Genomic DNA, 12,188 nt, shown 5'->3' on the forward strand with positions numbered 1-12,188 from the left:
TGGAGGCAAGCAATGTCACTGCCTGACAATGCATCTTCCTCAATGTAGTATGACCAGTTAAAGAGCAGCTCCCTGCCTGAAATCTCACAATCTGGGTCAATAACCATACTGTTGCTTCTTAGACTGGATGCACCTTCTATGCCAGAGTCATCATTGCTTTCTGCGGGACCAAACAAGTTGAAGCTGTGGGACCTTACAGGCAGCACATCTTCACTTGCGATATCGTCATCAAGCATATGATCAGGACTAGTACTTGCCCGGATTTTAGTTGGGTAGGACCTTAGTTTGACCCTTTCTTTCTTTGTTATTGGCCTCTTGTCAAGAACCAGCTCTCTACCTTTAAAGTGAGACAGTAGGGTAATCCTGTAAGGTTTCACTCTTGCAAAAGGGTTTCCAGCAACTGACAGGTACTTCAATTGTGCCATCAAACACAACTTTGAAATTTCATGGATGCTGTGAATTTGATTGCTGGTAATGTTCAGTTCAATGAGACCTGTTAGGCAATTCAGTCCGGCAACAGTCTCAAGATTATTATGACTCAGGAGGAGAGCCTTTAGGTGTGACAGCCCTCTGGGCATACCTGTTATAAAATGGATGTTGTTGTGTGACAAATTCAGATACTGAAGGGTTGGACAGCATAACTGTTGCAGATCCAAGTGAACAAATTCATTATGACTCATGTCCAGATTTTGTAGAACTGGCAGAAGTTTAAGGGAGGTATCAAATGCTTCCAGTTTGTTATGTGTTATAACAAGATGTGTTAGCAGACGCCAAGGTTGAACAACCACGCGATTCTGCATAAATCTAGCTGTTGTAAGACCCCTCCAGGACTCCACAGGACCCTTAACTTTGGGCGCCATACGTTTCTCTGCAGCACAGTCAGCAAGTAGCTCCTTCATTGTTGTCAAACAGTGCCGTGCAGTCAGATTGTTTATCTGTGCTTGGACTTTTGACAGATTGTTGATTAATGTCAAGGGACAGCCATCAATAATCAGACAACTGAGTGACTTAAACAAGGAGATGTCAAACACCAGGTGGCTACAAAGCTCCTGGGTATTTACAGCCTTGCTTCCCACACTGCTAACACAGAGAGATTGCAACTGATATATGAAATCATACAGATTCCCGAGATCCGCCGCCTCTGCATCATCTACTGGATTTGCTGGTTCTGGTAACTGTAACTGACGTGTTATACAATACAACTGAGTTGGAGTCAGCGTATAACTTTCGCCTTTCGCCAACACATCTTCTCCTTTAAGAAACAAATCTTTTGCAAGAGCTTTTGTTACGGACATCACATCATGCCGTTGAACTTCTAAGAACTCGAGAATTTCAGGGGAAGTCGACACGTAGGTGCTGCTGTTGACAAGTCGCTGGAGGTAGTGTTCTAACGCAGCTTTTCGTTTCTCAAGATGACACAGCGCCATCTTGGAAGTAAACTTCTTCGGCGGCAACATATCTTTGGGAATACCATACAAACTCACCAGCTTCTTGTGGAGTTCGTCAAATTCCCGGTACCTTCGAAAAACGAACCAGTGGTTCGATTTGGTCATTACGTCGATTTTGTAGATGGCGTGTGGAGAAGGGTAGCTTTTCTGCCATACTTCTCTGATGACGACATGTTTGATTGTTGGCGAACTGCTTTCACTTTCAGAGGAGAGTCGACCACGATCTTTCCTCCATAAGGCACTTCCAGCTGGTAGAAGGAAGCCCTTTAGTGAAGTCATTTCATGAACAAAAACGAATCAGTTTGCTTTCTTATATTCTGTTTACCATGGACGCCATATTTTTCACAAGACGTTTTTCCCATGAATCCATGCGGGTTGTTCAAAACAGTCGATGACCACCCCTCCGCCTCCCCCCCCCCCCCCCCCCCATTTCAATATTTTTGGAGTGCAAGTAGTGACGGATAGCTGTGGTTAAAGAACCCACAAAGACTCCAACTGCTAAAAGTCCAATATTCTTCTGCCATAAATCTTTTTACTGCCAAAAAGTCCGTCAGAAAATCCCAACAAGTCACCAATTGCTAATATACAGTCGACTCCCGATAACTCGAACCTCGCGCTAACTAGAACCAATTTTCCTTTCCCTTCAGGTCATTTTCTATGTAATTTTACCCTCGATAACTCGAACTCCTGATAACTCGAACATTTTTCAATTTCCCTTGAAGGTTCGAGTTATCGGGAGTCGACTGTATTTCAAAAGAGGTGTTCACACCTCTCTTGGGCACTCTGTACAGGTGCGGGCTTAGAAATTAAAAAGAAGTAACATTTCCCCCATAAACCATCCCTTTTCTTCTTTTCTTGCTTTTTTTAAGAAAAGCCACAACTCAACGTCAATGAGAATAATAAACCCTTTGTCTCTCAAAGTACAGTTTATTTTTGTAATCAGTGATCACTTCAAGCTGCTGAAACAGTCAAAATCACTAAAATAGCTAATCAGGTGGAAGACAATCAGTTAGGTTGAAGCTAAAAATAGCCGTCTGAAGATCCCTAACCCGGCTTTTTGCAACCTGCCAAGATGTTCAGAAACAACCTGTTAGCACGCTATTGAGACAGGCATCTCCCATATAAAACAGATAAGGAGAACATCCCAAATATTGGAAGGAGTAAACTCTACGTTTACAACCCTCTCTCCAGTTCAAAAATCCCTTAATGAAAGGCAACAAGATAATGGCCTGTTGGATTGGGAGCAGGAAACGTTTATTAATTTTGGAAATCCAGTGATTCTAAGTAAACTGACCAGAAAGCAGCCAAGTTTGCAATAAAAATATTGGGCATTTACTTGATTATCCCATTACATCATTGTATTTGATTTCGCTTCTTGAAATACGAACTTGACAGGAAAACTTGAAGCTTTTGCTTCTACATGTACATGTATCTCAGAAGCGGCTCCTTAGAAAATGATGTCATTATTCCATTCATTAGATAGATAGATACCTTGTTATGGAGCAAAACTTGGAAATAAAACAAGGGCTTGGTGGAAGACTAGCCAAGAAATAGTTGCAATTTTTTTTTTTCTGGCACGAGTTTTTTAATGCAAAATACAATCTGTACAAAGTCAAGTACACATCACTGATATAGGAATTCAAGAAAACACTATCTAACTATACATTTACCCAGCTCAAGCATATACTGTACAAGACAGTAGGACAAACTTATATACAAGATATTCTTCATAGATTATCAAGATTTCTTCACTGTACGATATGTCAAGGTGGCAATGGTATTCCTCTTGGATCTGCTAAGCTAGGATCTTGTAAATTTTTCATTAACTGGCTGAGCCATCTCTTGGTAGAAGCATCATCCTTCAAACAGTTAGAAAAGGTTCCGTCCTTAAGTTGGTCAGGAAGACACTGACGAAGAGCCTCACGAGCCCTGGTAGGATTGAGAAAGTGACAATGATTTTTAATCACTCCTGTGCTCTGTGACACCAACAGTGCTTTACCATATATATTCACTAAATTCACCAAAAATTAATGACCAGCTCCCAGTTGCTTGATAGCTGAGTTGGTGGAGTACTGCTATGGTATTGCAGGGGTCATGGGTTCAAAGAGTGCTAAAACTTGCCAGGAGGAAATGAAGCTTTATGACATTTCTATTTATATGTATGCTCACACCTTGAACACCAAATGACAAAAATAAAGAAACATTACAAGTAAGCCCTGAATATGCCATAATAAGTGTTTTCCGTGTCAATTTTAGAGAGAAAGTGTTTTACAAAAGGTTGAGGAATTTGCCATGCAAGCAAGACAAACCTTAAAAGTAAATCATCAAGGCATTGCATCAAATATTCTTTAACATGCCTGTCAATGTATTTTCACTGGAGTACTTCACTAGTTTTGCTACCCAATACAATTGTGCACAGTTTGCAAACTTTCCAGTGACACTGATTGGCTTTGAAAACTAAGACATGAAGTCAAGCATAAGTAGCAAACTGCTATTTGGTTATTGATTTCATTTATTTCTTGTCAAAGGTGGAAAGAAACTGTGCATGTGTAGTAGCCACAACAAAAACTATTAAGAAGTAAATACAGTGCCTTTCAATACATCTTTGGCTTGTTTGTTTTTTAATTTCTATTTTAATATAATAATAATAATAATAATAATAATAATAATAATAATAATAGCGCCTTTTCTACAAGATTCAAAGGCGCTGTTTACAAAAAATTAGATAGAACTAAAAAAGTAGAAATAAACTGGTGCACTTGCACTTCCATCCAAAGCACTAACTTAGCCAGCTATCTAAAACATAGGCAAATTAGTAACTGGTGTTTACATACCTAGGATTGTCAGAGAGACGAAGGTAGCACCTTACAACATGCTTCAGCAGCCTTGCTGACTGGTCCTTTGCTAAAGCTAGCACCATCTTTCCCTAAAATACAAATAAAAAATTATCAGCAATAATCATGGCATCAATTGACTTCTAAGAAAAACTTGTGTAATGCATTGTACCAAGGTCATGATTATCTTGAATGCTTGTTGGGAAGAAGAACTGATGAGTCTGACTTAAATGTTGCAAGTGTTGCATGATAAAATATTAACTGGAAGATTAATTGAATGAAAAATGTAGGATATATTCCAAAATTATGAAAATTAAACATCATTTTTCCCGTGTTTCTTTAATTCTTCTCAAAGCCAGTCCTGATCGTTTAGTTTGTTTTCATTTCTCCGAGAGTCCTAGTTTCCCTCAGCTCAGTTACAATTTCCTTCCCAGTCTTTAACTGAAATAAACATCCAAGATGGCGGTCTCTTCAAAGGACTAACGTTTTCGCAATCAAAACTGACAATTTCACCAGCAAAGAGCCTAAAACTAGACAGTACAAGTTATTATAAGGTGAAGGCAGCAAGGTAAATAACCTATTTTACTATCTTTTTCCAGCATCACTGTGAAAAAAATTTATGTTAAACACTCAGATTAAATTATTGCAAATTATTATTAATCAAAAGAATTATGCGCTGAAAAACCCAGAAAATGCACCTTAGACATTCCATTTTTAGAAAAAAGGTTTCCTGGAGGAGCATGCCCCCACACCCCCCTAGAGGGAGAGGGCCTTTGGTCCTATGGATGTTTTTAGACGCCCACTTCTTAAATCCTGGCTAAAAGCTTACCCTGATACACTATGACATCATGAAAATGGACTTTACCAGATGTTCTCTCCCAGAGTGAGAAAATCTGGGTACAAGATTAATGGCCATGCAACAGAAAGTTTACTTTAAACAGACAGAGCTAAGACTAATAAATATTTACGCCTACTGATTAAATGGGCCAATTTGGCCTAATTTGACAAAGAAACTGAGCAAACAGACAAAAGTCAGCTTGATTTGTTAGCCCAATTTTTATAAACCTGTGGCAGTGCTACAGATTTATTGAACCAGGTTGATTTTCACCCTGCATTGACCAACAGAAAAATATATCTGTCAACAACATAATTGTAGTTAACATGTAAATTGGCCCATGCAATTGAGCCCACTGACTGGGATGATAAATTGGTACAATGTACTCATTAGTAATCTGTAAAGATGTGTTGTACTTTTTTCAACTCAGTGACCTTACCAGGATCATAGCAACATGGGAAAATCTCTCATAAGTTTGACAAATATAAGAAAGTCCTGTTTCATCCAACAATATTTTTTGCAAGATAAATGTGGCTACCTGTGGAATGAAAAACATCTCCCTTTAGGCGTGATACAACTACATTCAGTAAGATACAAGGAACTATATGAAAATATTGGAAAAAGACTAACTTTTTCCTCAAAATATTGAAATTGAGCACCCTGGAAGAAAGTCTCCCATTAAATTATGAAATTATTGAAAATATCTTTTTAATAGGAGTTTTGACACCCTTCTGGTAGCAACAATGATTGGAAATTTACTGCAATATTGGTTTATATAATAACAGTACTAAGACTGACCCCTCTCCATTATATATTAGAGGGCAGACACATGAAAGACGTCATTGTGTTTTTTGAAGCACACGTAATGAGGGTTTAGAGTTCAAGTGGTCAGGGAACAAAAACAGAAATTTCTTTCAGTGAATGCATAGAATTTTTCAGAAGTGTTTCACTGTTTTAAAAAATAAATGAACTGCTAATTTTTTAACATTATGCTTTCTTAAGAAAGAAATGTCTGTTATTGTATATAACACATGTACAGATTCCATTTGGTCATGGGTCTGTTCCTTAATGGATCACAAATACGTCAAAATGTGGTAAGAACATCAGTGGCTTGCTGCATTGTTTTGTTTGCCTCTTTTTTTCGTTCTTGTCACATTTTGACATTATCTGCGCTATTAATACAACTTAAGGCTACAATCCACAATCCACCCAATGCTCTTATTGTTTTATGACTTTTCCAGACACAGAATGCAGGTGGAAACAGAGTATTCCTGTTACTCCTCCCAAGATGTGATGCAAGTTTACAGATGGGTTCCCCCCCATTATCATTAGTATATTGGTTTCCTCACAGGTGTGGTCCAATGTCAATACCAAATTAACCAGCACTATAATGATATCTGGGTATCATATTTTCTGTAATAAAATAATGCCTGGTGCATTATTTCCCAATGTATTACAGTCTTCAGTCTGTTTTGGGGAGGCATTAAATCACAAATCAATGAATACAAAACAAGGGAGACAACAAATTGCTACAACATGAAATTCACAATATAATAACGTTTAGTAGCTAATTTTTGCAGAGAGCTTAAAAATGCTTTTTGACCTATCAGAAAGGGGAGCTGGGACCTGTATGCTTGGAAAGGAAACAAGACTTGCAAGGTATCTCAAAAATGACTTACAGTTTTTGACAGTTCACTTCCAGATTCCATGATTCTCAAACAAAGGGGAATAATCTCCGTCGTGAGGAGGAAATTAATAACCTCTGCTTCATCAGTCTGAAAAGAATTTTATTGAGTTAATAAACACCTGTTAGCAACCTACTCTTAGAGAAAGTAAATAATTTTATAGCAGTATTTATTTTAACATCACCTTGACAAGAGCTCCTACAACTCCCAGACTTGTTAGTCTTAAATACTCAAATGGTCTTGTTTTGCTTGTTGTATGAAGAAACGGATAGAGGAACAGAGGAATGTGTGCTGAAAAAAAAAAACAGTTATTAATACATGTACGTAAACATTCTTAAATAAATGAATACAAAATCACTGTCACTATGCACATGTAACAGTCATGAAGGGCAATGCTATTAAAGTGATGTCCTTATTATTATTTTAGCACCTATGAAAGTACTAATAAATTATTGCATTTCCTCTATCTCTACTTAGCCCCATTGCTCCACTTAGCCCCCATTTTCAAATATAAAAACTAAATTAAGCCCCCTCCCCAACCCTAACCCTAACCCCCTTCCCCACCCCCCTGCCCCCCCGAAGAATTGTGAGTGTTTTTATTCACCATTGATAATGTCAGAAATCAGTCAATGCATGTGTGCGTGTGCATGCACGTGTGCAAGGTTCATCACCGTCTTTGTAAACATAGTTGTATTTCAGATACACTGTAAATCATGAATAATATTGTTTTCATGAAAAAGCAAGAGGATCACTGTTTTGAAAATTAACAGTACTAAAAGTGCAATGCAAAACATTAAAATCTTCAAAGCATTTGTGACTTTATAAATCATGCTGTCTGTCATCCCGCATTTGAATGTAACGCATTCTCAAGCCTACATACAGTGCATTGTATACCAGGCTACAAACCTGCCACATAATCAGGCCTTTTACATGTAGTATCACAAATATGTAGAGCTGAACAGCACCTATTTTGTTTAGCTTCTAACTCACCTTGTAAGAATGCCGATCTAGTTTCTGGGTGAGATGCAACACACTGCAGCAGAGCCAGTGCATTACACACACGATTAGACTGGTGGGCCTAGAGAGCAACATAATACATAATTTATTGTAAAACACAAAGGAGTGTAATGTGTGATACTCTTGAGCTCTCATTTGTTACTGTGTCAAAAAACTACTGTAGCATTACGTAACACAAAAGGGACACGAATATTCTTTTACTCTCTCCTTGTATAATTGTCAATAACAATTCTTTTAGCATGTTGCAATACCGTCTGCTATATTTACACCCTTAATTTTGTATGGCTAAAAGGCATAAATACTTCTATTCAATTAAGGTGTCTGAACACAGTTTTCACACGCTTCTCAGGTTCATTAAGTGATGCTGTTAAGCACTCACTATGGTTGTGGTACGCAAATATGGTGTCGATAAAGTAATCCTTCAATTTTATATGAAATGGATCACAAAGTTAAATTTTGTTCTTTAAATGATTCAGTTTCTCATTTGTGAACTCTTTTTCTTTCATCTCCAAGCAAAAACGTGAGTTAACAAGGAGCTAAGCTTTTTTGCATGCTTTTCATCTTTGCTGTGAAAACCCAATTAAAAACCATGCATGCGCATTTGACCCAAAATTTGTGACTGGTTGTTTTTGTGGAAAGTAACTTTTTCCAAGGAACCGCTCATTAGAATTGCATGTAATTTGGCAGGAAAGAAGTTCTCTTTAAAAGCATTACTCAGTTAGAAAGAAAAACCTAAATCTAACAGAGGGTATCTGCACAATACCTTAAAGTACAAAATCAATATTTACAGGAGATCTCTCTGTTAAAATTACTTGAAAGCAGCATAACTATGTCAGTATTTTGTGAGTTTTTCTGGATACAAAAAATGGAAAAATCTAATGAGTACATTTTCTAAAAAAATTATAAAGGAAACTTATTATTTAGGGTCGTTTAATAGCTCGCTGTATTGCCATGGCAACAAGAAGTATCAATATTGAAAATACATTTCTTGGGAACCCAGAAGCACGCAGTTTCCAAATAACGTTTACTAACACCAGTATACTAGAAAACTGTATTCAGCCACCTTAATATGCCCAACTTAAAGATTCAGCTTTGGTACCTGAGTGGGGCATTCTAGAGAACAAATTTGCCAGGAAATTTGCCACCAAAAACAGTCAATAAAACCTAACTTTGAGATTCAGCTAACGTGGAGAAAAGGTGCAATGCAAAGAAGCTGTAAATGTTACAAAACCAGTAGCAGCTTTGAAATGAAATTAACTTCACAGCAGTAACTTTTGTCCAACAGAAACTGCTTCCTCCTCTTTTACACAAAACTCTGCATGTAAATATTACACACACTGTGTACAATTTGCGTGTAATTATTTAAACACACTAGCTTTTATTTTTTTTTTACTCTTGCATAATGCACACCTAAATTGCATGCAATATGGTGGATTTACATGCACGACACGCCAATGTTATGCTGCTATTACTGCGGCCAGTACTGTAATATCAAATTTACACATTCCAGTATTACTTGTACATCAGCCTTTAGTGTAAACAATTAGAAAGCAACATCTCTCCCATACAAATTATGACTTACTGTAAGATTAGGAGGGTTGATGACAGGATAAATATTGACTATTTCCTGCAGAAGCGCTGCAATGGTTCCTGCAAGGCAAGAATTGTACAGTGTAATTAGCAACACAGAGCAGATAAAGATTGTGCAGAAGACAGTCTACATGAAAATAATATTGAAACTGCTTGCTTACCAAATGAATGCCAGAGCATTGGGGCTAAGTCAGGAACAACTTCCCGCTTTTTGCTATTAAAAGACAACAACAGCCAAGGATATGTTAATTAAACACCTTTCTAAAATAATAATTAAGTCATCACTGCTCAGAACAATAACATCTCAGTTACTGTACACTTACGTCACTGGGCTTCATGCTACACTCATTAGTTTCAGACAAGTTACTGCTGCCTTTGTGGTAGCTGCTATAACTGTAAGTTAACTTGCCATGCATTTAGTGCATCCATGACTATGTTATGAAAAGCCATGAGCTCTTGGAAAGCCATACTCATTCCAGTGTTAATAAAGGAATAACTGTTCATACATAGCAAATCAATTAACAATTTCATGATTATGCAAGCCTTATGCCGCATTCTTACTGCGCATAATTCCTTGTGTGTTTTCCTTGATGCTTATCCCAGCCAATGACTACTTAAACTGTTATTTTCTCTTAAACAAGTACAGTGACCTATCTTTTTAGCACATTATTTTAACTTACAGTGTAGCTATTACCCTCTTTATGTTTAACATTTTTCAGAAAAAAAAAATGACAAAAATGAGTCATAGCAGGAAATAGGAGCTTGCCCACCACAGTCCACTAGTGGGTATAAAACAGTGATACTGAAAGCACAAGCATGCAAGAAACATTTTGGGTCAATACTGCTTCACATATTTGCGTTTTCTTGGCAAAAAAAAATATCTTTAATATTATTGTTGCTTAATGCTTCATCCATTCATTCTATGTATAATATGTTTTTTCTAAGTTCTGCTTTATCCAGGTAATTGCTTTTACCACCAGATATGGCAATAACTGATAAAATAGACTTATACATTAGCTCTCACGCAGAAAAGTACACTTATCTAATGGATATCCAGTCAAACAGCAAAATGCACAGCTAGTGTCTGAGCATGAATGATAAACGGTTCACTAAACCTTTTGAAACAGTTATAGTGATTGAATGGCTGAATGGCTGCCTAAAAATCTTAAACGGATGAAATGGAGGGATGCACATATATGGTGAACGGCTAAAGAAAATTTTTGAATGGCTCAGCGTGTATGGGAGAACAGCTATTGGAAAACATTCGAACCGTGAACAGTGAGCGGTTTAAACATTTCAAATGGCTAGCGGTGAATGGCCTTTCGCATGTGTAGCAAAATGGATAAGCGTTTATCTCTATGAATAACTGAATGTTAGTTTGAATATTTACTTGTGAATGGATAAGCCATTGAAAAACAGATAAGCATACAGCGGTTATTCAGGGATTTAATTTTTCTTACCTGAGTTCCAAAAGAGCATGTTCCCTTGTGTCTGGACTGGAGAGCTCAAGCACCCATGTGTAAATTTTCTCCCTCTCCATTTCAGACAAACCTGACGACTGAGTTGGATGAGTATGAGGAAAACCCCTCTGTAAATAATAATAAAAGTATCATTATTAACACTTTCAGTGCATAGTGTCCATCTGTTAAAAATGCCCAGGCACCAGTTGTTCAAAAAGCGGATAATTTTATCCACTGGATAGGTCGCTATCTGGCAGATGAAATGTGTGCAAGAGTTTCCCAATAGCCCTGTAATTTGTGCATATGTCAAAATTGAGTATGGTAACATGTGGAAAACTTGCCAAAAGCGTTAGTTGGAGTACATTTGCTCCGTTGGATAGTGACTTATCCAGTGGATAAAGTTATCCGCTCTTTGAACAACTGGGGCCAGATGAATAGTACTTGTCCTCGAAAAAGTTGCCATTTATCCTTCCAATTCATCAACAAACTGGTTGGCTTTCATTGCATTTTTATACCTTACATTGTTCATCTTTTTCATTTCCTTTCCCCTTAAAGGTCTAATTGGTGAGCTGTTAATTCAAGATGCCAATCATCAGTCACTTTTAAGCATAAAAAAATTTAGTGGTGAACAATACAAACACTACAGTTTTTCTGTCTCGGGAATATCGGTCTGATAGTTGTCCCTTGGAAATTTGATGTTCTTAAAACCAGCACGAGTCCATGACCCAAAGGCTTCGCTTCTTGGGCTAATACTTGTTTTAAGAACAACAAATTTCCGTGGCGTAACTATCAGCCGCAATCCTTCGACAGAAACACTCTATTGTTATAGGGTTAACAAATGTTTTTTCCTTCAATTCACAGACAAGACTTCACTAACACTGCTCTAACAGGGGACCTGTATTCTATAGTTACTGCTCTTCCTATAATTAAATCAAGTGGCTTTGTGTCTACAGTCGCCACTGCACATTAGAACTTATAAAAGCTTACGCAGACTCCACAGCAAATTTCGAAAACAAAATTTAACGCATGTATATATAAGAACTTGTCAATAATAAACTCACCATAGTTCGAAAGGATGCTTATATAAACTATATCGCAGCAAATACTTTGGCTTAAAAGTGGCTTAACAGTATCTCTTTAAGCTTAAGGAACGTAAGTCTACACCAACCTGTTGTCCAAGCTGATGCATCATTCTTGCTTTTCTCCTGTAAAGACTACTACACACCTTCTTTCACAAAACGGCAAACATGGCGGCTAATCCCTGAGCCTGTCGTTGTTTGTGGTCATCAGGAGGAGTGATGTCACAACCTGAATTCGTA

At 37.5% G+C, this 12,188-nt stretch overlaps 2 protein-coding genes across 2 annotated transcripts in view; both read right to left on the minus strand.

The window, feature by feature from the left end:
* LOC146489229 (uncharacterized) overlaps nt 1-1,831 on the minus strand; it is a 3,801-nt gene extending 1,970 nt beyond the window's left edge. The window contains exon 1 of the mRNA XM_085107303.1: nt 1-1,831. This exon is cut by the window's left edge and continues 1,970 nt beyond it. Coding sequence (XP_084963429.1) covers nt 1-1,727 — 1,727 coding nt within the window. The 5' untranslated portion in view covers nt 1,728-1,831.
* Nucleotides 1,832-3,008: 1,177 nt separating this feature from the next.
* On the minus strand, nt 3,009-12,188 carry LOC146489230 (CCR4-NOT transcription complex subunit 9-like). The gene is made up of 10 exons (XM_085107316.1): nt 12,038-12,188; nt 10,870-10,997; nt 9,571-9,623; nt 9,402-9,469; nt 7,793-7,880; nt 6,987-7,093; nt 6,797-6,892; nt 5,557-5,655; nt 4,283-4,374; nt 3,009-3,377 (listed from the first exon to the last, which is right to left on the minus strand). Exons 1-10 carry the CDS (start codon nt 12,059-12,061, stop codon nt 3,212-3,214), a joined length of 921 nt encoding a protein of 306 aa, XP_084963442.1. The 5' UTR covers nt 12,062-12,188; the 3' UTR covers nt 3,009-3,211.

The sequence above is a fragment of the Pavona decussata genome, unplaced genomic scaffold (assembly GCF_977016875.1).
Source record: "Pavona decussata unplaced genomic scaffold, jaPavDecu1.1 SCAFFOLD_6, whole genome shotgun sequence".
Classification (NCBI taxonomy): domain Eukaryota; kingdom Metazoa; phylum Cnidaria; class Anthozoa; order Scleractinia; family Agariciidae; genus Pavona; species Pavona decussata.

Excerpts from the sequence above, each read along its gene's own strand:
- LOC146489230 (XM_085107316.1), bottom strand. The coding sequence starts at position 12,061 with ATGATGCATCAGCTTGGACAACAG. Across the intron at positions 9,624-10,869 it reads CATGCTCTTTTGGAACTCAG|CAAAAAGCGGGAAGTTGTTC; the intron begins GTAAGAAAAATT and ends GTCTTTTAATAG. Across the intron at positions 9,470-9,570 it reads AATGCTCTGGCATTCATTTG|GAACCATTGCAGCGCTTCTG; the intron begins GTAAGCAAGCAG and ends CTTGCCTTGCAG.